A 24686-nucleotide genomic window follows, 5' to 3' on the forward strand; every position below is an offset into this window, starting at 1 on the left:
ATTGCTATCTCATTCTACCGCATGGCTCCGTCCCTTGGACTGGCCGGCGCTGCTCCATTATGTACAGGGGCCTTTAGATTGTATAAAGGCCCCTGTACCCTTGCTCTCTCTAACGCATAAATGCGTCCCGCAGACTAATCCACACTGGCCCATTGTGTACAGGGGCCTTAAGACATTACCTTACTTTTTCTTCAGTGGAGTCCAGACAGTAGTCCAGACCATGTCTCATTTCAATCATAGACAGAGAGAATCATACTATCTTTGTCTTACACTAGTACTAGCACCCAAAAGAAAAGGATGAGTATAGTTTTCATGGTTCTTACTGACTGACAAATTGGTTTGACCAACTATTTTAATAACTATTTAATTACCTTTTATATTTAAAGAACCAAAATATAGAAATCTTCTCTTAGGACAAAAAAAAAATCCCTCATCCGGATTCGAACACAGGGACACGGGATATCAAATCTCGTATCGTGTACGTCAGTTATCTCAAGTCGAATATGGCTCCTAATACTCCTTCATGGAAATGGGGAAAAGGGAAAAGATGTAAGAAAATCGAAGTCTTATCATAAACTAGCGTTTATTATATACGTACTGTCTATAGGCGTTGAACACTAATATCTTTATGTCCACATGACGGTGGTTAATTTTAAACGATGTTTTTTATATATATTTCGTGTTAGGTTTTAGGCGTTGGCGACGATCCAGTCGGTGTATTTGCTGACGCGAACGTTGACACCGGGGAAGTCCTGGTGGGCGCACCCGTAGCCCCAGGACACGATACCGACTTGGACGTCTGTGGGGTCAGCAGGGTGGACGAGAGGCCCACCGGAGTCGCCCTGGCAGGCATCCTTGCCACCGTAGTGCTGGATGCCAGCGCACAGCATGTTGTCGGTGATATCGGGCCAGTTCTGGAAGCCAGGCTGGGTCTTCAGCCAGGCGTACTGGGCGGAGCAGAAGTCTTGGCTGATAATGTTGATTTCGACATGCTGGAGCTGCTCAGGGTAGCTGCCGCCACTCTGCGGGAAGTTAATAGTTTAATCCAACATAGTAAATCAAACCGAGAGGTGGAAATGGAATAAAACTTATTGACCGAAGCGTTAGCGTAGGTCTACGTTTTAACTCGGGCAAATTGCTTTCGTATGTCCGGATGTTGTCCTCTACAAGTCGCTATGCTCAACCGATTGTCGTGAAATTTTGTGACCATATTCTTTGATGAAGTAGTTTTTTTGTCTATTTAGTTTTTTGAAATGTTTTAAATTGCGGAGATTCGCATAAAGGACTTAAGCACCAATAGGATCTCAGGCGCTTAAGACCACTGTGAGTCCACCACCACTGTGATAACAAGGCTTTATTTATTTAATATATATATGTCGGAGAATGGCTGAAATGTGCCATCTGTCGCCTTCAAGAGGCGTTTTATCATGCAAACCTTGACAAATAGAGCACACTAGGGTGTTACGTACACCTGAGTGGCGTTCGACGCAGTTCCGCCAAGACGTCATAGAGTGTGCTGTTAAAACAATTGCAGTCCAGAACAATTGAAGTTATGCTGTCAATCAATCTTCAGAAGGAGCACGATGAGAACGAACGGGAGAATATGACGTCTGTGGCGGCTCCTGGGTCTAATCCACTGGTTTGCTTAAGATAAGAAACGTAACGCGTGCTGTGATTTGTAATGAGTCTTGTGCAGTAAAGATTGTGAGTTGAACATCGTATTTCATTGAAGGCCCTCGTCATCCACGATTGAAGGTTCTGATGTGCTGCCGATAGTATGATACGCCCACAATATATATATATCTATACATATAATAAAGCTGAAGACGGTCGAAAGTCTGTACATGGAAGATATTTGAAAAAAAGTTGGCTGGGGATACTTAGAATCGATAACAGAGCACGTTCCAAAAGTTTTTAGAATTTTTGTCTGTTTGTCTGTTTATCTGTTTATCTGTTTGTCTGTTTATTTGAACGCGCATCACGTGAAAACGGCTGAACGGATTTTGATGAAAACTTTACTAATCTGTCAAGAAAATTCCCGGCCAGGTTATAGGCTATAAAAATTCAACCCCTAAAAGGGGGGGTAGCCACAACACTCGATTGACTTAAGTTTGCCCCTGAATCTTATGGCGCTACTTAGGAAGGAGGGGCAAACATTTTTCAAATATGTGCTACCACTATTGAGTACCCTGGTAAACTAACAGATGGCGTTCAATTTAATATGTTGTGACATGAATAAGCCACTGAGGAAAGATTTTGCCAAATTAACTCTTAAGTTTAGAAGAGGGGCCATTACGGATATCAACAAAAATAATTGAATAATTATGTTGATTTAATAAATTAATAATACGACAAAATTAAACGACAGTAAATTAATTGCCCCTCATTGCACAGTGCCATCTTTTGGGGAACTGAGTAAACATTAAGTAATCAAGAAAACTAAAAATTAGTTTACATAGTTACGTAGTGGTAAAATAAACACACATATAAACACGCGTATAATTGCATAATTATTTAAAATTATAAATTTTCTCCATCATGAATTATATCTAATCGTAATTATATCGCCCCCATATCAAATCCATATTCATACGTAGGTATCGCCTCCTTTATGCACTTAATAATGGCGACGAAGGTGGGTACTTTAAAAAAAAAACATTGACCTCTGTCATTTGCAGTGCCGGATTAACCCTTTTAGTTTTAAGCAAAATAAGCACTTTCTTAGGGCACCACGTCTAGGGGGCACCAAAACCGTAGGCAAAAAAACGCACAGGCTGCATCAGCATTGCAGTCGTCGTGGAGTACTACTACATGAATCTTCTATACGTGTACAAGTAACCATCTAATAACGAAGGGTCGTAGGGATCAAGTAAGGGAGTGAGGGTACGTAAGAACATCTCCAACGTAGGCTTTCGATTTGACCTTACGCGGAGGCCCTTAAAGTCATGGAAAAAAATCTTGCTTTCGAGCTTGCGGCCAGCCGATTTTTTCGACATAGGTTACCGATTTTATAGCGAATTTTGCTCTCTTGCACGCCAGCTTTGTCGGCCAAGCCGAGTTGCTCCTTAGCCGCGATCCTGAGACCTAACTGTCAAAAGGTCTGTCTGTTATAAGGGGCCCCGTGAAAGCCGAAAACTAAAAGCATCCCATCAAGTAGCGCTTTCGAGTGAAGCCAAAGAGCGAGCAGTAGAAGAGTCGTGATTACATGCATAGATTCGGCTTCAAGCCACTCTTTTGCAGTTCGGCGTAAGGTCTTATGCGAGGTCTTCTGCCTTATGGCAAAGTTGATCTTCTGCCTTAATTACACTTGGGCGTGGATCCAAATCTAAGCTTTCCTCTTTCGCAGTTGGACCTTCTGCCTTGCTCACACTTCACATTCATTTGGTCAATTCCAAGCTCTGCTTTCTTGCATCTTTTCTGTATGAGAACAACCTCGCTGAGACCCTTAAATATCGAGCCCTATGCGAAGCTAGGCTGATAGAAAACTGTCCCATTCCTTCTCTGTATGAAATCCTGGATTCGCGCCTGGTTGGGAATAAAAGTAAAAATGTACAACTGTCTATCAAATTGCGTTTTTTATATCGAAAAATTTTCGCTTTTACAATCACGTTATATATGATAAAGGTGACATTCGGTTGGCGACTGCAGCAGCTTTACTCTGTTGTAACGTTACTGCTGCAGCACTGCCAATTTTCGTGATAAAATTATGTGACTGATTTCCATACTAAAAGAAAAAATGTACAACTGTCTATCAAATGGCGTTTTTATATCGAACAATTTTCGCGCTCGCTTCGCTCGCGTTTTTAATAACTTTCTAAGTCTAATTGCGTAGATATGTACAACTGTCTAACATCAAATTGCGTTTTTATATTGAACAATTTTCGCGCTCGCTTCGCTTGCGTTTTTAATAACTTTTTAAGTCTAATTGCGTTCTTTATATCGAAAAATTTTCGCGCTCGCTTCGCTCGCGTTTTGGCGTGGCGACTGCAGTAGTATTACTCTGTTGGAACGTTACTGCTGCAGCACTGTCAATTTTCGTAATAAAATGATATGACTGATTTCCATACTAAAAGAAAAAATGTACAACTGTCTATCAAATGGCGTTTTTATATCGAACAATTTTCGCGCTCGCTTCGCTCGCGTTTTTAATAACTTTCTAAGTCTAATTGCGTAGATATGTACAACTGTCTAACATCAAATTGCGTTTTTATATTGAACAATTTTCGCGCTCGCTTCGCTCGCGTTTTTAATAACTTTTTAAGTCAAATTGCGTTCTTTATATCGAAAAATTTTCGCGCTCGCTTCGCTCGCGTTTTGGCGTGGCGACTGCAGTAGTATTACTCTGTTGGAACGTTACTGCTGCAGCACTGTCAATTTTCGTAATAAAATGATATGACTGATTTCCATACTAAAAGTAGAAATGTACAACTGTCTATCAAATTGCGTTTTTATATCGAAAAATTTTCGCGCTCGCTTCGCTCGCGTTTTCAATCACTTTCTAAGATATGGCGACTGCAGCAGCATTACTCTGTTGCAACGTTACTGCTGCAGCACTGTCAATTTTCGTGATAAAATTACGTGACTGATTTCCATACTAAAAGAAAAAATGTACAACTGTCTATCAAATTGCGTTTTATATGGAAAATTTTTGACGCTCGCTTAATTCGCTCGCGTTTTCAATTACTTTCTAAGATATGGCGACTGCAGCAGCATTACTCTGTTGCAACGTTACTGCTGCAGCACTGTCAATTTTCGTGATAAAATTACGTGACTGATTTCCATTCTCAGCTGTAATGGGCCAATGAACGTCACTCAACTAAAAAAAAAAACAATGTGATGTCGATGACCCTAGGGAGAGGAGGCACCATGGTCTAGAAATGCTTAGGACATCAAAATATCTTACTCCGGCAATGGTCGTTTGCGGAGTCAAACGATTTGGGACTCGCATTTTATACACATTACCATGCCTTCCCGAAAAAAATCGAATCATTCGCGAAAGTCTCGCAACGTATTGAGGTTACAAGGGGCACGTGGTCTTCCTCAGGAGTCTGAAGAAGACCACGGTGAGTGGGTGGCACTCTAGCCAGGCAGGCCGCTTCGCTTTCGCTCGCGCGCGTATACCTTACTGTATTGTCTGATATACATTTTGGAGTGTAGTTTTATTTAGTGGTACCTAATTGTAAAATATTTTATCTGGACTACAGTCCTCCAGCATATCCATTTGTCAACTTTACTTCAAATTCCGCCTCCAGGGGAGAGGGAGAGAAATTAGGATTAGAAATTAGCCGCTTACTGACACAGACCGAATACCACGCGGGCGGAGCCGCGGGCACAGCTAGTAACACAATAAATTAAATTAACTAAAACTTATTCCTATTTTATTGTCCTACTAAGCTTATAGAGCGGTATGTCATCCTCTCTCCTCATGGTTTTAGTGCATGAAAGATTTAGTTTAACTTACGGACAGGGCGCCCCATCCGATGGTGGTGACTGGGGTGCCATCAGGGAGGTTGTAGTTGGGGCCGCCAATGCTTACAACAGCCACGGTGTTGCTGAAAGTAGCGGGGTTGGCGAGGTGAATGATGGCGATGTCGTTCTCGAGGGTGTTGCGGTTGTAGCCGGCATGCAAGTTCAGCTGTGACACTTGGTGCTCGGTGCCGCCGCTCGACGCCTGCGAGGTGCCGAGGCGAACTCGCCACTGGTCGGCACGGTCACCTCTACACAAAAAACGCCAATTCATAATTGGATCACAAAAAACAATTATTATCCTTTTTTATTTTTTTTAATGATACCTACACATCTCTATCTAGTTCATACGAAGCCATAATACAGGGTGGGCCAAAAGGGTGTTGGTAGTTTTAATCTTGAATTTTTCGAAACCGCTTGACGGGGTGCGGCGGGGGGGGGGGGGTATGTTGCTAATTGCTATACGCCTCGTTTCGTGGAAATTTAATCGGCATAGAGCTGTACACAGGAACGGAGCCTGCATTTTGTGTATGAGCTTTTTACCAAAACCCTAAGGCCCCATTCGCACGACAGCTTAAAAAGCGTTGCGTTAAAACCCGACGTTGGCGCTTTTTTACCGTTTCCAATATTTGTGTTCATGAACGCTTAAAAATCACTTGTGAGTCGTACTGCCACGTACGCATCTCAGCAAAGCCATACTTTATTTGCTATTACGACGTATTATTTGAATATAGCTTGAATATTTCAGGAATTTGTAAGCATAAGTTGACATTTTTAAGGTGAAACTAATAATAATCTTGACGATTGAAAAAAAAAAAAAAAAAAAAAATGACGCTGTCAACGTCAGTCGTGTTTTTATAAATTTTCTCAAATTATTTTCTAGATTTTGTATTTACATGTTGCTTTCTACATTATTTTTATGAAAAATATAACCCAAGACTGCTGCGTACTATTACATATATATAAGGGTTATAATTGGCCATAGAATATGATGTCCTAACATGTACGACAAAACTCCCTGTGAAAGAAAATGCAAACGAGAAGCAAAACACGAGCTCAACTAGCGTCTCCACGAAACGCACGCCCACCACCCCCGTCCGCATCATCCGTCTCCTCGCAATCGTCGTCGGGCGATGAATTCGCCACCGCGCCCGACACCAGCGAGTCGAGCGATGAGTGCGGGCCGCCGCCACCGCCGTCACGACCACCTGCGCGGCGCGGGCGGCCACCGCTGTCGGCACGCTTGGGGCCTGCGGGACATCCTGCCCCGCCCACGGCTCCCGCTGCCGGTGGTGTAGTGCGTCGCATGCGATGGTCTCAAACCATTAATGAGAACGTCATGCGCGCCTACTATGGGGCTACAGAGGGGGGAACCAACTTATGCGCGTACCGTGTCCGAATGCTTCCACTGTTTCAGGCCCTCGAACCGACCATCGACGTGACTGCGCAACGACTATCGGATCAGGTGCGAGTCATCCAGCGGCAAAAGCGGTTGGATGACTCGACACTTGATCGGCTTCGCCTGGAGGCTCTCTCTGCTCGCGCAGCTTCTACCTCGGCGCGGGATCCGCCCGCCACGTCGCCGGATCCGGTGCCGGCACCCGACCAGGCACCGGGGGCGCCGCGGGTAGATCTCAGTGCCGACGAGGAGGAGTTCGCGCAGAGTGTGGGTAGTACAGCCAATGAGCAACTGAGGAGGACTCTGGACGAGGCGATTACGCGGTACCGCTCCACACCCGATACTAGGCCACGATTACCGCGTTTGCCTATGAATAGACACAATCTAGCGCTAATGGGAGCCCTAAACGCTTTACTAGAGCCATATTTGCGGACTAGTAAAGATTTAGATGATACGCACGCGATCATGTATTGCGGAGCCATCGCGGCGTGCCGTGTTGCACGAGTCAAGTTTCCGGACTCTGAACGTGCACCTAGGACCGCCGGAGGTGCCCCCGCATGGCAAATACGGATCGAGCGACGTATCAGCTCTTTTAGGACTCTTATCGCAAAGCTGATCTGCTTCAGGGGGGGCAACAATCGCCCCCGAGTAATGCGCTTTGTAAACCAGGCATTCGTGGGGACGGATATCAGGCCCCGCGACTACATGGCCAACGTTACGGAGCGCATCGACTTTCTAAAGCAGAAAGTCTATGCATGGGCAAACCGTATTCGCCGCTACAGAGAGCGTGTGGACCGATTCCAGCAGAATCGTCTTTTCCAGAGTGACCAAAGGAAGATGTACCGAAAGTGGGAGGAAACCAACCTTCGTGCATCCGACTCGCGGCCACCGGATGCTACTGTCATGAATGACTTCTGGCGTAGCATCTGGTCGGTGCCTGTCGGACACACCGAGGGGAGTTGGATGAGTGTTGTCGAGCGTGAAAAGTCCTGGGCCGGATGGATTGCACAACTTCTGGCTAAAATGGTTCCGATGCTCGCACTCCTACTTAGCAGCACAATTTCAACAAGCCCTCGAACTTGGTTCTCTCCCACCTTCCTTAACAACTGGTGTCACCTTCCTGCTCTATAAGTCCGGTAGTACCACGGAAGCGAAGAACTACAGACCCATCACATGCTTGCCTACACTCTACAAGCTCCTTACATCCATTTTGAGAGCAAAAATCAACGCGCACATTGTCGCAAACAATATTTTGGCCTCTGCTCAAAATGGATGTAGGGTTGGGTCCCGTGGTACTAAAGAGCTCCTCCTCATAGACATGACCATCTGCCAACAAATCCGGCGGACCAGGGGGGCCCTCTCAGCCGCTTGGATTGACTACAAGAAGGCCTATGATTCGGTGCCTCATTCATGGCTGGGGAGGGTCTTAGAGCTGTACAAAGTTGATGCAGCTTTGAGAGCCTTCCTAAGCGCGTGTATGGGGCAGTGGACCACAGTCCTTCGTCAACCAGGAGGCGGGGATGACCGACCTGGCCCACAGGATTTTATAAGGATTGAGCGAGGAATATTTCAGGGCGACAGTCTGAGTCCGCTATGGTTCTGCCTAGCTCTGAATCCCCTCAGCACCTTGCTGAAGGATTTGGGACTAGGTTGCCGGCTTCGGAGAGAGGGTGAAGTTATTTCTCACCTTCTGTACATGGATGACCTCAAATTATTTGCACCAAATACCCAAGGCTTGTTGGAGCTACTGAAAACCACCGAAGTCTTCAGTAGTGCCATCAACATGGAGTTTGGTGTCGATAAATGTGCGGTTATGCATGTACAGCGGGGGAAGGTTGTAAATTCAACAAATTTACAACTTTCTGAGACAATGTCTTTCAGGTCTATCTCTGAATCAGAGACCTATAAATACCTTGGTATGTCACAGTCGTTGGGTATTGAGGACGAGGGTATTAGACGGTCGGTGAAGGAGCGCTTTTTCAGTCGGCTCACAAAAGTCCTTAACAGTCTTTTGTCAGGAGGCAACAAAGTGCGCGCCTTCAACGCCTGGGTAATGCCTCTTCTCACATACTCCTTTGGCATACTAAGGTGGACTCAGACCGAGCTGGACGCCCTGGATCGGAGGGTCCGGTCACTGCTCACCACACATCGCATGCTACACCCACGCTCGTCAGTTATGAGATTGTACATCCCACGGAAGTGTGGAGGCCGAGGCTTCCTAAACGCCAAGGATCTCCACAACCGCGAGGTGTACAATCTCAGGAATTATTTCCTTAACAACGAGTGTGGGATGCATCGTGATGTGGTGGCAGTAGACAGGAACCTCACGCCGCTCTCCTTGGCAAACGAGAACTGGCGCAAACCTGTGGTACTAAGTACTGCGGATCGCAAGGCGGCATGGGAGAGTAAGGCGCTACACGGGCGGTTCTACAAGGCCCTCACGGGACCCGATGTGGACCTGCTCGCGTCGGTGAACTGGTTACGATTCGGGGACCTCTTCGGAGAAACCGAGGGTTTTGCCTGTGCAATTGCGGACGAAGTGATGATGACGAACAACTATCGGAAATATATCCTGAAGGACGGTACGGTCGACATTTGTCGGGCATGCCGCCGTCCCGGAGAGTCACTCAGGCATATCATTTCCGGTTGTTCTCATCTTGCTAACGGTGAGTACTTGCACAGACATAATCTCGTAGCCAGGATTATTCACCAGCAACTTGCTCTTCTATACGGCCTTGTGGACCGCGAAGTACCGTACTACAAGTACTTACCTGCGCCTGTTCTCGAGAATGGTCGTGCCACGCTCTATTGGGATCGATCTATCATCACTGACAGGACTATTGTCGCCAATAAGCCTGACATCGTGCTGATAGACCGATCGCAGCGCCGGGCCGTGCTCGCCGACGTCACCATCCCCCATGATGAGAATCTCGTGAAGGCCGAGAAGGACAAGTCCAGCAAGTACCTAGACTTAGCTCACGAGATTACCGCCATGTGGGATGTTGACTCGACGATCATTGTTCCGATAGTTGTGTCAGCGAACGGTCTCATAGCGAAGAGTCTCGACCAACACCTAGAGAGACTCTCGCTGGGTGGTTGGATCAAGGGTCAGATGCAGAAGGCGGTAATATTGGACACGGCGCGTATAGTACGTCGGTTCCTCACTCTGCGGCCCTGACCACCGGCAGCTTGGGCCAAGCTCCGCTGCCGGCGGCACCCTAGGTTAGGTTTTTTATAATGTGTTTATATGTATTTTTTATTGTTTTGTAAGTGTTTTTTTATATTTTACTTTTATATTCATATTATAACAAACCTAACTTAAGACGAAAAATAAATAAAGAGAATAAATCTTGACGATTGACACCAAAAATTGACACTTGACAGCCAACTGACAGCAGCGCCGGCGCTTTTTCAACGCTTGTGAGAACAGATACACGGATTTTCGTATGGTCTATTCAATTTGACGCCAACGCTCAACGCCGAAAATCGAACAGTGCTCGATAAAAAAGCGCCGCGCTTAAAAACCGCCTTCGTGTGAATACATACATGGTTATCCATTTGTGTCATTCAAACGCTTTTTTAACGCGCGTTGAAAAAGCTGCCGTGCGAACGGGGCCTAAATCGTTGATTACTGCACGATGAGTGTATCGACAGGAATACCATTTACGAGATTAACGTGAGGTTCCAAGTGTTAATAAAAAAAATAAAAATAAATAAATAAAGTTTTATTTCAGGCAACACGTACAGTTGTACACCCATATCAAAATACAGTTTTAAAGTTACAAAGCCAAAGAAATACTTAAATAGAAACAAAATAAAATAAAAGTTGAACAATTAAAATAGTATTACACTATTTTTTGTTCCCGTTTTGGTGCACGGAAAGCCAGTGCCTAAACATATTACAACTAATGTTGCGATACACCGACATGAGAATGGTGTTTTGCGAGCGGCGCATTCCCTCCCAAAAAGAAGCTATACGCGCGCGTACCACTGCGAAGAAGTCAGGGATTCTGGCTTCCGCGAACATGGTGGAGGCACTGCAGGAACGCGGCAGCCCCATCAGTGTCCGGAATATGTTATTATACTGCACACGGATGGCGCTGTACGATTTCCTGCTGTACCCAACCCACAGTTGACAAGTGTAGAAGGAGAGACAATAGGCATTAAATAATGTACATTTGACTCCCCTGCTACACCTGGCAAACCTACGGGCTATCATGTTGCCACGAACAGCCAGAGCCCTTCTCTCGCGTTCCATGTCACTGTCGTCTCTCATGTCATCCGTCAGTATATGGCCAAGATATTTGAACCGCTGCACAATACGCAGCTTCTCTCCATTCAGTTTAACTTCCGGTATGTTATCCGGACCTCTTCCTGCCTTAAAAACCATCAGTTCTGTCTTGGCTACGTTGTAAATCAGCCCGTGAGAATTTACATAATTTTCACAGACTGAGACTAGCTTTCTCAGACCCTTGATGGAGGGGCTGAGCAGCACCATGTCATCAGCGTAGCTGAGACTGTTCACACAGACGTCACCTACGTGACACCCGACTCCAGTGCTCCTCAGCCTCCCCATCAAGTCATTGACGTAAAGGTTAAAGAGGAAGGTCAAGTCATTGACGTAAAGGTTAATGTTATACGCAAATTGATCATAATGGTTGAAACAACCAGTGGCCTATTTTATAAAGCTACATGTTACAATTTACAAGCGGAAGTCTCTTTCAAACCCTATATTATGTTAGAACGAGACTTCCGCTTGTAAATTGTAACTTGTAGCTTTATAAAATAGGCCACAGCTCGACCATAGCAATAATGCCTGGCGGACGTCCGTCGTCCAGCCTCTGAGAGAACGGCCGACATTGTGGAGCAAGTTCGAGTTTTTTTTAAATTCAATTTTCAAACTGCCAACACCCTTTTGGCCCATCCTGTAGGTATAAGGCAGTTATTAAAGGCAACTCTATTGACAGCTATTAAAGTTCCAATTTAAACAAATAATTGTATATGATATGCACTAGACTAGAGGGTAAATAGCGTTAATTTTGATTTGATTTGTATTTGTCTATTACTAGAGTCAGTCCATGAAAAGTCTGCAGCGGATTTGATAGCCCACGCAGTGCACGTGTTATTTTAAACGTCAATCTTCTATGAAATTATGACGTATAAATGACATTACACTGCGTGGGCTATCAAATCCGCTGCAGACTTTTCTTGGTCCGACTCTAGCGACCCGCCCCGGCTTCGCACGAGTTAACAAATTATACACCTAAACGTCCTAAACCGATGATAGGATAAGGTGTTCGGTTGTACTATTATTTATAAATTTTGCGTTTGCCTTTCAATTTTCAATTCTTTATTCGTTAATCACAGGTACATAAATAGGTGGTAACTTAGTGGTAACTTTTTCTTTGACAAATAAGTAGATACATTGTTTTAATATTTTGAATACCTATTTAGAGTACATAAGTCTTCTCGGTTTCAATATGTTTGTCCTCGTATCGCGTTGGTAGTAGGTATGGTATGGTATATCGGTTTTTTATTGTTATTGGGGCTAACTTTTAACTTAAAGTAGAGGCATACAAAATACACCTATGATGCTCCAAATTTCATAAAAATATAGCTTTAGTATTGGAGTAAAATGACTGTGACATACGGACAAACGAACAGACAGATCTTGGTTACGGTACCCTAAAAAGCTAGTTGTACTAGACGTTGCATCTTAACCTGATAAAAATATTTCTTGTAATTTATGCCGCAAACAGCCTGATGGTTTTAGGCGGTACCTAACTGTTACTTTTGAAACGGTATTGAACTTACTCGTAGCAATGCGCCGCCGAGAGGACGGACCGCGAGTTGATGAGGGAGCCACCGCACCACTGCTCCCAGAACATGTTCCACAGATGGTACTGCATGTTGCTCATGTATGGGTACTGGTCTACTGCCGTGGGAGTGCCCCCCACGATACGTTGTGGGTTTTTATGGGCCGCTGCATACAAATAGTTAAATGAATTTGAGTTTTTAACCGACTTCAAAAAAGGAGGAGGTTGTCATTGCAAAAACGTTATCCTTCTTAGGAATCAGGCAGAAAGTGCTGCGTATTTAGCCTTTGCTTGTTAGTAAGGTGCATTGGGATAACTTCGAAAACTGGGTAATTTTAAATATAGCGGGGGTGCCCAATCTTTTTCAGTCAGTGGTGCACTTGCGAGTTTAAAATTTCGGCGGCGGCGCTCTAATCTAGGTAGGCTATTCAAAATAGATAGGGAACATGGTGAGGAGGATTGCCTCAACGGGCCCCTCTCTACTACGGTGCCCCAGGCCGCCACGGCGCACAGTTTGGGAACCCCTGGAATATAGTAAATATCCATAAAATCCAAAGCACTTCATACTTTAGCAACACGTAGGCATGGTGTTGCTGCTGCAACGTTTAAATTACCACGGCATCGGCATCTTGCTTACTGTTGCCACAGTAGATAAAGCCGAATTGGCCTGTTGAAGTATTAAGCAGATGGCGCCAGTATAGATTGCCCTGTCAATTCCTAGAAATGTGTCAAATTCTTGTTTTTTTTAATGGGATTTTGCCAGCCCTTAAAGCCAAATCTTATAGAACTAAACTAGAGAAAGGGGCAAGCTATGATGGCGCCATATATGCAAACTTCTGACAGTTACCGAACCCCATTTTTGAATTTCGATCGCTTGATTTCGTCACTCGAAAATCGGTGAAAAATGGCAAAATGCTGATTTTTAACAAGCTTTTATTAGGCCGACCTGTATGCAGTGGCGGATTTGCCCTAGGGCCAAGTAGGCCCGGGCCTAGGGCGGCAAGATATTAGGGGCGGCAAATTGTGACAAATCCACTGATGATAATAAGAAATAACTCAAAATGTAGTCAATATGATGGGTGCTAAGAAAGGGGCGGCTACGAGGGATTCATAGGCAATGAAAATGCAGATGAACTCGCCAGAGCCGGATCTGTAAGTAACCTTATAGGTCCGGAACCATTCGTGGGGCTCTCACAGGGAACCATCACAACGGCTATTAAAGACCATACCAAGACCAAACACCAGGAAGAATGGGATAGTCTGACGGGTCTAAAGCATGCAAAGCTCTTTATGCAAGGAATAGACTCCGGCTGGAGCAAAAAGCTTTGGAAACTTAGCAAAAGACAACTCCAAATCATAACGGGGGTGTTTACTGGCCATTACGGGGTCAAAGGATTTCTGGCCAAGATGGGACACTCTGACAACACCGATTGTCGTATGTGTGGCGAAGAGGAAGAGACAGTAAGACACTTAATGTGTGAATGTCACGCCCTCGCCAGACAAAGAATGAAGGACTTTGGAGCAGGATACCTGGAACCAAAGGACTTTAAAACGCTACCCATGAGCTCCATCATCCGACACATGGATATGGTGGGAAAAGCTCTTGAGTAGTTGACGGATCTCTTCTAGGGGGTAACTGCACAAAAGATCCCTATGGGTCGAAGTGTATCCGCAAGGGCCCCCGAAAACAATAAGATAAGATAAGGGGCGGCTACAGGGCCTGGGGCCTAGGGCGGCAAAGACTGCAAATCCGCCACTGCCTGTATGTAACTAACTATGTACCTAATGGGATCTAAGGTATCTTCCAAGGATCGTAGCGTCATGAAAATTGGCAGCTGTACCTATGTAGTTCTGATGACAATACAATAATATGGTACCTACTGTCGAACTGATCTGATGATGGAGACAGGAGGTGGCCATAGGAACTCTCGACCTGCATTAGGGTTGCCAGATCGAAAGGCGCTATTATCGGGAAAAAATTTTTTTTTTCGGGATTTTAGGACTTAAGTCTGGAAAAAAAAACATTCAAATTAAAGTAATTGTATTCAAAACAACGATATTTTACATTATTGGCACTACGTTAGCTACGCGCTCGACGCGGGTCGCTCGCTCGCTCGACGACAGTTCGGAACATGAAATTATTGTTTTATAACGTGAAGCTATTTTTCGAAAATTTTCCCTTCGTCGGGAATCGGGAACACATGCTAAAAATCGGGAGAATCCCGCCAAATCCCGACCATCTGGCAACCCTAACCTGCATGTATGTAACTAACTATGTAATGGAATCTAAGGTGACTAATTTAACCATCTTCCAAGGATCGTAGCGTCCTGAAAATTGGCAGCTGTATGTAGTGCTGATGACAATACAATAATATGGTACTGTCGAACTGATCTGATGATGGAGACAGGAGGTGGCCATAGGAACTCTGTGATGAAACAACGCAACCTAATTGTGTTAGGGGTTTTTAGAATTGTCTCGATGAGTATTAGTTGTCTGTCGTAATACAAGTACAGTCAGCGATAAAAGCTTGTACCAAAAATGAAATTTTTGCCAAAAACTTATTGAAATATGAGCAGAGGGCGGAATTGCTCATGGCAAAAATCAAACGTCAATAGAGTTGGAACGTTGAATTTTATCGACTTTTTCAGCTATCGATAAGTTCAGTCACCTTTTACATTTTATACGATGAAAATTAGTAACCTCAAATCCATAAGCAAACAATAATAGACTTCATATGAACATTACGGAGTAACATTTAACCCTTAAATGCATGATTTTTTCTTTTTGCCCGAAATTAATGTATGTGCTACGTAATTGTTTACTGATTATGGGAAAAATGGTAAAAAAAATATAACATCGATTTTTCACTGCGAAATCAGTGTTAGAAGTTGCATAGGATAAATCATATTTATGTAAATATATAATTATCAGGAAGAGACATATGAAAAATCTTACTACCATCAGAAAGATACACTATTTTAGATACACCTATGATAAAGTTTTTAAATGTAAAATAATTACAAACCCCAAAAAAAAACGTCCAAAATCACATACTAAAAATCATCAATCGCTGGATATTTTCGAATTTTCCGACATTTCGTCTTAAAACGAATGTAATTTTTATAAATTAAAATATTCATTAATTTAAGTAAAAAAACGGATTGGTTTTACTATTGAAATAATATATAGGAATAAATAGATTTTATCTAATTATGTATAAAAGTAGATATTTTTGTAATGTATGCTGCATCGTACACCATGCATTTAAGGGTTAAATAAAAGACAATATAAAACGATAATTTTAAAAACTACTTAACTTAGTACTTACTGCATTATTAAAACTACCTAAGTTTCAATAATACAACCTAAGGAATCAAATCACCTGTGAACTAATTTTCATCGTATAAAATGTAAAAGGTGACTGAACTTATCGATAGCTGAAAAAGTCGATAAAATTCAACGTTCCAACTCTATTGACGTTTGATTTTTGCCATGAGCAATTTCGCCCTCTGAATATGAGCTATAAAAATCTGGAATCTAGTGGTATAGACCACTCGTTTTCAATTCTATTAGTAGAATTTAAATGCCTTAGCTAGTAGTGGAGATACTATGGAACGAAATACACGAAATCGAGCGGTCGTAATTCGAAAATTGGTTCCCAGGCCGAAACCCGAACGAGAACTGTTAGTGTGAGGACTTTTGCGATTAACTCAAAAGCCCCCGCCACACTCGTTCGTGGCTTCGCGCACGAGTGTGGAGCGGGCTACAGGCTGATATCTTCCGGCGGACTCAAGGCCCCAACGCTATCTGTTCTCTTTGACGGCGCAGCAATTAGTATCATTTCTCTCTCCTTGCTCTTTTAAAAATGCCGTTTGTCAAAAAAGGACAACCATACTGTTGACAAGATGGACTTCAAATCCAGGTGTCCCCTTTTTAGGTAGACCCAGGTTGTGTATGTGTGCGTAAAAACGTATATGTGTGCTCTTTTAGGGATGTAAAAAGTCGATTTTAATCATGTTATAGGTATATCCATAAACGCTACACAGCGGAACGAAATAGCGATTAATTGAAGCTTCAATATCTTCGTTAAACATAAACAAAATTGAAATGCTAATGGATAATGAATATATTATAATCTAATAAAATAATTCAATTATTGCGGAACACCTAATTTTAGTAGGTATTTATGTATTTTAATTAAATATCTGAACTTTCCCTTGGTTCCCTGCTGGGGCGTGACTATAAAATTGTGATCTGCTAACCACAATAAATAATAAAAGCGTTTTTGTTCATTTTAGTTATCGTTAAACCTTTTAAGTAAAATTAAAATTGCAAGAAATGTCGATAGTTTATCGATATGATTTTATCGACATGGCTACAGCAGCCGGCTTAGCACGGTCGCGTTTTTATCCCTTGTCACCATGCCTGTCACGTTCTAACAAGTATGTAAGTGCGAAAGGGACGCGCATAGTGATAGTCGATAAAAATGGAACCGTGCTGAGCCCGCAGGTGGGCCACATTGTTAATCGTACACTAAACAAAAGTGGTCCCAGTGACAGCTCGCTTGGAAGGTATCTCTGTATATTATTATATCTATGGGCGGACTGTGTACTAGGCAAAAAGAATAGATAGTATAGAGGGGTCCTGTCATTGTAAATTTTGTAGTCACTGTAAATTTACTGCCATCTATCGACACACGACTAAAACTCAAAATGAAAACGTATAAAGTTATCAAAAAATGTATATATATGGATAAATGATTTTATTATTTTTATATCAGTTTGATCTATGTTCATTCACTGATATCTATGTGTTAAAATTGTTAAATATGAAACGGTGTCGTCACGCCATCTAGCCGAGGATAGGCTAAAGGTGTGTGCGCCATCTATTCGAGAATGACTTTTACTTGAATTCCGAGGCACGTTTTTTCCTTAGACTTTATTCGTCTTAAATATACGAAGTTACATATGTCTTTGGCAAAAAGAATAGATAGTAGTACTAGGTAATCAGCTCTGCACAGACTTGTATGACAATAGTGTAGTAAATGAAGCAAGTTGTTGTATGGAGATCCATGCATTAATTTCTCAGTCGATGAAATTTAGCTTGGTTATTGTATAGTATGAGCCGAGACTAACATTATAAATATCCAAAAAAAAAACACTCCTAAGTTAGGTAAAAACACAAATCTGATTATATATTGAACCGAGCAATTCCTCAGTCCAAAATTATTTTACAAAATAAGTTATTTGTATTAGTATGTGATACTAGAAAAAAATATAAAAGTTTTGTCAAACATGAGAATATTTTTTTATTATACTTCCTTTTTTTGGCGCTCATTTTCATCGGAAAATTGCTCTGTCATTTTTTTCTTCTTATATGATCTTAGAATATAATTTGGCGCAGTGGGTAAAAACATCAAAAAAAAAATGCGTATCGAAATGTATGTATTCTATTAAAAACTGAGAGTGGAAAATTTTTAGATTTTTATTGTGTAGGTATAAAACGGCAATAAAATGGCATTCCAGTGAAAAAATTAGACTGAGCAATTTTCCGGTCCAAGACACGCCAAAAAATTTTATTTTATTAATACTAGTATTTCTGCTGGGATATTTTTTTGATATTTCATATATTGTTGCAATACGTTACATGAATATGTCTGGTGAAGAAAGTTTGAACGGAGCATTTTTCCGTAAAAAGATATTAACGATTTAAGGCTTTAGGTATTTACTTTAATTCTATTATTATTATTCTTTGGAAATTTATACAATACTTTTTATTTATTGATACTTTATCATACTGTAAAGTTTTTTCTGGCTGAGGAATTATTGCGGGGTCCACTACCTTTATTTACTACACTAAAAGCGTGGAAATGACATCATAAATTCTATGAAAATATGACGTTATTAATTAATGACACGACAATACTTTGTTTTGTCAGTCGGTGCAGTTAGCTTAACGGATTCTAAGAGTCGAAAATTTAAAGGGCCATATTATGTACTGTAAAACGTTGTATGATACATGTGCGAATTACCTATTTTTCGCACTTGTATCGGTATGCCCTAATTTTTTAATAAATATCGATGATATACCTGCACAGTATACCTAATAACTAATGATATTATAGAAAACTTGCAGTCATTAATTTGTTTAAATATAAACTGTATTTACCCTTATAATTAAATATTATTGAAATAAGAGTTGACTTCATTAAAATGAATATTTAATTTGCACTATGTTTCATTTATTTTTCCAATTTAACTTTAACGCCATCTATGAGATGCAGCATGCTTTTTTTCAGTATTTAGTAATACGTTTTACAAATGAGTGTCCTGTTAGTTCATTTAAGTCGCTACTTCTTGCGTGGCGCTGTTGTATCGTCATTGTATCTAGGGGCGGGATGGGTGGCGTGAGGGGAGGCTCGATTGTAGATTTCATTTGGGTACGGGAACAGCCTTAACATTAAGTAGGTAAGGTGTATTCGGGTATTACCGAATGTCGGATAATTCCGAAATTTAGATGAAAATCACCCTTAATTCCCTCATAATAAAAGTCTCTTTTCGGAATTATCCGACAGTTTTCGACATTCGGAATTACCCGAGTAAACCTTACCATATTTTAAATGATTGGGCAATGAAAAAGAAACATTTCAAAATACGATTGGGTAAACCATTCAAAATAGTACAGTCAGCATCAAATAGATATTGACGGCCAAAGTGACCAAATATATCGTTCGTAACACAACTTTGACACCATAGAAATAAGGATGTGTTCCGATATATTTGACCACTTTGGCCGTCATTGTACATTTACTTACCTAACTTTAGTTACATTGAAAACAATAATTAAACAACATTTACCTTATTAAATTTAATAGTTAAAACAGAGATTAAATAACCAAATAAATAAATTATAAATCTGGCCCTAAATTAGCCTGAGGCATTGAAAACACCCATTCCCACCTAACAAAAACTACCAAATTCAGGATCCACCTCTTGGCCGTCTTAAAAAGGGGGGCGGCATTAAATTTTATTTTCACCACACCGGCTCGGAAAGGCTTACTTTGCACTTCAAAAACTGATGGGAACTACCTAACGCTCAGATGCCCTAGTAGTTTCAGGGCCCTCTCAATATTCGCTCGCGACCCATAGTTTGGGAAATGCTGCCATAATCTATTTGAAAGTTAGTTAAAAACTAGTTTACAAAAATGCACACTTTAATTTGGTTACCGGTTAGCCGATTACTGACTGCAAGGGTATTTTGTAGCTGGTTAGCCAGACATCGTAAATTTTATAACATTTTCGGTGCAGCGGAGAGCCAATTTTCGGAATTGGTATAAACAGTTTCAACCCTAATGATTAATTAGCATTAATTACGTTAATATTAACCTTAATTTACCATTTCAGTTGGAATTATCTATACCAATTCCGTTAACACCACTCCGCTGCACCGAAAATGCTATAAAATTTACGATGTCTGCTGGTTACACAATGGTATTAAAGTGAGGTAACGAAATAAAATGGTTCTAAATAGGTAGGTACCTAAATTGGACAGATGGACAAATGAAATAGGTCTTAAAAATTCGATAGCTTACCTGCGGCCAGGCCCAAAAGGGCGAAGAGGACCAAAACACGCATGGCTCTATAGTTGGATACCTGCTATTGGCATGAGGTGAAAAGTAATTTATATTTATATACTCAAATGCGCCTCTTATCAAATATTAATCAGCTTAAAATTTTATAGGTGCTAATTACTGCGCTTAAGATATACTTACTGCAGGTGTTTAAGAGACACACGAACCTAATAAGCCACCGCCATGCAATCGAAATTACGCTCTGATTTTAAAATGACGTTCTGAAATACCATGAAAGGGTCTAGCAGGCTAAGCGAACAAGAAGTGCCCCCAACGACGGTTTTAGTCATTCTTTCAGGTGGTGTACTGGCAGGTCCTAAGAACTCTCTATGCTTAATATCAGTCCTCGATCTTCTTTGGTTTTCGAGTTATTCGGTATAATGTAAAATAATCAGTGTATCATTGAAAGTGTAATATTTTGTAAACTGTTCAAGTTAGATTAACCAAACAAAATTATATTTGACAACAATAAAATAGACTACAAAATGAATATGTTTAACCTGCATCATGTCCTTATACTTCATCATAAAAAAAAACATTTTAATTTTCTTCTCATTATTTTTTATACTATTCGCAGAGGTACACTATAAAAAAATATGCATGCATGAGTAGCCACTAACACCCTCCCACTACATACACATATTTTTTTTTTTTTTTTTTTTATGTGCCTTTTATCTGCAATCGGCTGTTTTAGCCATAATCAGTGGGGCTACCGCGAATACCGAAAATCGTCAATTGCGGGCAATTCTGACAGATAAAACACGGTTTGCTACCGCGAAGACAGCCGTCATCGAGCGGCCCGTTCGAAAGACGATTATGGATCGAATATCGTTCCATAGACCTACCGCGAAACGCAATTTTCGGAGTTTTTGACAGCACGAAATTCGTAAAGAACTGTCAAAACACACGTTACCTCAAGAGCTAACGTTGTTCTTTCGTTTATCACAGTGCTGCCAGATAACTCACCTTTCAGCTTTTTATCCCGTTTTTGTGGCAGTGAATCCGCGCATTGTTTTGCAAATATTTTGAATGTCCTCGGTTTTTGAGCACTGCAGCGGGATGAATAAATAGATATTTGGGGATTATGCTCGATCAACTCGCAGTTTCAAAGCAGTGCTCCTGTTTTTTCAATTTCATGACCTGGCAATTTCATTCTGTCATAATAGGGTATCATGCCCTTCGTGTATCTTATTATTATAGTTGATTGTGTCGTGCTGCGTGAAATTGTACTGTTTGTTTGTGAACTATTACAAAGATGTTTCTGTCGCAAGAGAACCTGGCTGAAGAAATCCGGCAACAAGCCGCTTCTATAGGTGCCTAATGCGAGAAAAATTCCGCTAAGTGAAAGTTCTGGACGCGGAGTTTGTAAATACCACGCTGCATATTTCCACATCCACGACGAAATAGCTGTAGGACCCTGTTCAATAAGGTATACGTTTTAGATTATTTCGTAAGTCATTAATCAAATAGTCAAAACATTGAACATTCACAATAAAAGGTCTAGAGCATTGCAAGATGTATGTTTCAAGTATTCAAAGTTCTACCTTCATGGGAAGCTATGTAGTGTCTGTCAGTATCTAATTAAAATAATATACCATTTGATAGAATGTATTTTTGTATTATACAGAAGATATTAATTTAATAATATATGTATATAAATGTTATGGGACAATCTTACCCAAATTGACAAAGCCCCACAATAAGCTCAAGAATGCTTATGTTGTGATATATAATAAATACACACATGGAAAACACACCACAAATGACTCAGGAACAGATATCTGTGCTCATCACATAAATAAATAATGCCGAGATTCAAACTGAGTTGTTCGCAAAGTAGTGTACTTCTACGTAATTTTTCCATTTAAACTTTTATGGCAGGCAGATTATCAAGATGAAGTGGGCCGGGACCAAATGGATGCCTGTTTCTCAGCAAGCGGTGTCCAACTGCTAAATTACCCCGGTCTTATCAGTATGGGCTATCATTAAAGCCGGGTAAGTGAAATTTGTTTACATTATTTATAATAACCTCATATCAGATAAAATAATACTGTGAGTACCTGGCACGTACTACTTAATATGCCATGAATGAATATGAATTTATAAAATATACTGATAGATATTGTTAAAAAAAAACTTGGGTTTAAAAAGAAGAATTGTCCAGTCAAATTGTATTTGTAATATATGGGTCTTCTTACCTGATTGAAATGTTAAAATAAATAAATACATAAAACATTTACAGTTAAGGTTGTTCTAGCCCCCACTCTATCTATACACAGTGTTCCTTATATGTAGGTAATCTTACCTACATACAATAATTACGTATCTACCCAATTCTAAAAGAAGTTTACATATATACATAATTGATGCTAAGTAGTACTTAACCAGTATTTCAGTAAATACTTAGCAGGGCTCTTCTCAAAAAAATAGTTATACATACATTGTACATTAGAAGTAATGCACATTAATCTTATATCATATTTCATAAATTAAGTACTAATAATTTCATTCTGCATTCCAGGGGTTTTCGATGCACACATGTGACCCTTCATGGGCCATAGGAATATGAAGACCGCTTTTTGTATATCTTTTCCATCACGGAACAATGGTGTTCCGGACCTTTGGGAGGCGTGCGCGGAGCCGTAGGCAACACGTGAGTCCCTTTTGACACTTAATGAAATGTAAGGGGTAAACCGAGCGGATGCTGCCCTTGCCCGCGTCATGGAACACACGCAGAGGCAGCATCCGCCAGGGTGTAAGGACTATTGAGAGTTGATGGTATCTAAAATTAACTAGGCTAATGCGTGCAAGCGATGGTGATGATAAGTACTGGGCTAAGGGATATAAATGGTATAAAACGGACGACTGCCTAATAAAATGATACGCAATTTTATTTCCGGCAGATATATTATTATTATTAGTCTAATAGAAGCAGCTAAAACAGCTTGTCTATTTCTGTGCTTGTTTTGAAGGGCAATTTTATAAAAAAACCTACCTCTTATTTATACTACTGTATACTATTGTAATAATGTTTTGAAAGTTGTCTCTTTAGTGTACCTTATAAAAAAAGATTGCCTCTTTATCCTGTTAGGAGGTTGATATATTGATCAGTATATTTCATGTTTTCCATGTGTGTAAAAATAATTTTGTGGAATAATAATCTTAACCAGTTTATTCTAATCCCAAAATATTTTAATTTTAAACTGGCTCTTATCCCAGTCGGTAGTGACCCCGTCAATGAAAGAGGAATTTTCGAGCTCGAATCCTGGTAAAGGTATTTATTTCTGTGTTTATCACAGATATATGATCCGGAGTTATGAATGTTTTATATTATTCTATCTATTGTATAATTATATCTTCATTTAGTACTCACAATACAAGCTTTATTTAGCTTTCTATTGGACTAGGTCGATTTGTGTCTTAGCTTTTAGGTTTTTTACGATTTGAATATATAAGTAGAATATAAAAAAAATCACAAAACAATAAAAAATATATAAACATATTATAAAAAAAAACTAACCTAGAATGCCGCCAGCAGCGGGGCAAGGCCCAAGCTGCCGGTGGTCAAGGCCGCAGTGAGAGGAATCGACGTAGGTACTATACGCGCCGTGTCCAAGATATTTATTAATTACTAGCTTCTGCCCGCGACATCGTCTGCGTGGGATGATGACGATGATTGAAAAAAACTAACCCTTTCTCGGGGCCCAAACTATATCCATACCAAATTAAGTCCAAATCGGTTCAGGGGTTTAAGCGTCAAGAGGTAACAGACAGACACACTTTTACGCGCATTTATAATATTAGTATGAAAGTATGGATTATTAATTTATTTAATTTACTAAGCCTTACATTACTTATTTCCAGACTTTATAGAAGATGTGTATACTACTGTATACCTACTCTAAAATATTCATGATTTGAATTTGACTTCCATTTTTTGTAACTTCGTACTAAAGTGAAACAGAAATTAACAACAACTGACGTTTGGTTTTCAGATACGGGATCATATCAATTACGTGGACAAGTCGTATGGTGGGACAACCTACGACCCCTTTATATGGAGCAACAGCGTTAGTCGAGATTACTTCGAGCAGCTGGCATGTGTGGCACCAGCGAAATAGTGTACATTAGGTATGTATGTGTTATAATTTATATACATATATTTGGTGTTTCTAATCACGCACTACGATACCACAGTAATATTAATCAGCATGTGTGTGTATGTGTGTGTGTGTGTTCATTTTTATTAATTCACACACACACACACACACACACAATCAATTAATCGTTTAGTTAGCGCATCATGGAAAAAATGATTTACAAAATTGTCGAATGACGCTAGATGTAAAATGTGGATGACTGAAAAAATAGGAA

General features: G+C 40.9%; 1 protein-coding gene and 2 long non-coding RNA genes across 3 annotated transcripts in view; 2 read left to right on the forward strand and 1 right to left on the reverse strand.

Annotated features, from left to right (window-relative positions):
• The window catches only part of LOC134793094 (uncharacterized), a 454735-nt gene that overhangs the window by 381555 nt on the left and 48494 nt on the right, over positions 1 to 24686 (forward strand). The window lies entirely within an intron of this gene.
• Positions 678 to 20317, reverse strand: LOC134793073 (trypsin, alkaline C-like). Its single transcript, XM_063764600.1, has 4 exons — positions 20274 to 20317; positions 12680 to 12848; positions 5462 to 5717; positions 678 to 1022 (listed from the first exon to the last, which is right to left on the reverse strand). The coding sequence occupies exons 1-4, from the start codon at positions 20314 to 20316 to the stop codon at positions 690 to 692; spliced, it is 801 nt and encodes a 266-aa protein (XP_063620670.1). The 5' UTR covers position 20317; the 3' UTR covers positions 678 to 689.
• LOC134793099 (uncharacterized) lies at positions 21122 to 22889 on the forward strand. Its single transcript, XR_010144495.1, has 3 exons — positions 21122 to 21741; positions 22194 to 22307; positions 22834 to 22889. It is a non-coding gene; the product is annotated as an uncharacterized LOC134793099 (long non-coding RNA).

The sequence above is a fragment of the Cydia splendana genome, chromosome 1 (genome assembly GCF_910591565.1).
Source record: "Cydia splendana chromosome 1, ilCydSple1.2, whole genome shotgun sequence".
NCBI lineage: Eukaryota > Metazoa > Arthropoda > Insecta > Lepidoptera > Tortricidae > Cydia > Cydia splendana.

Bases quoted from the DNA above. Each gene is read 5' to 3' on its own strand.
- LOC134793073 (XM_063764600.1), bottom strand. From the start codon at position 20,316: ATGCGTGTTTTGGTCCTCTTCGCCCTTTTGGGCCTGGCCGCAG. The intron at 12,849-20,273 runs GTAAGCTATCGA...ATTTGTATGCAG, and splicing joins CCTTTTGGGCCTGGCCGCAG to CGGCCCATAAAAACCCACAA. The intron at 5,718-12,679 runs GTAAGTTCAATA...TTTTTTGTGTAG, and splicing joins TCGGCGGCGCATTGCTACGA to AGGTGACCGTGCCGACCAGT.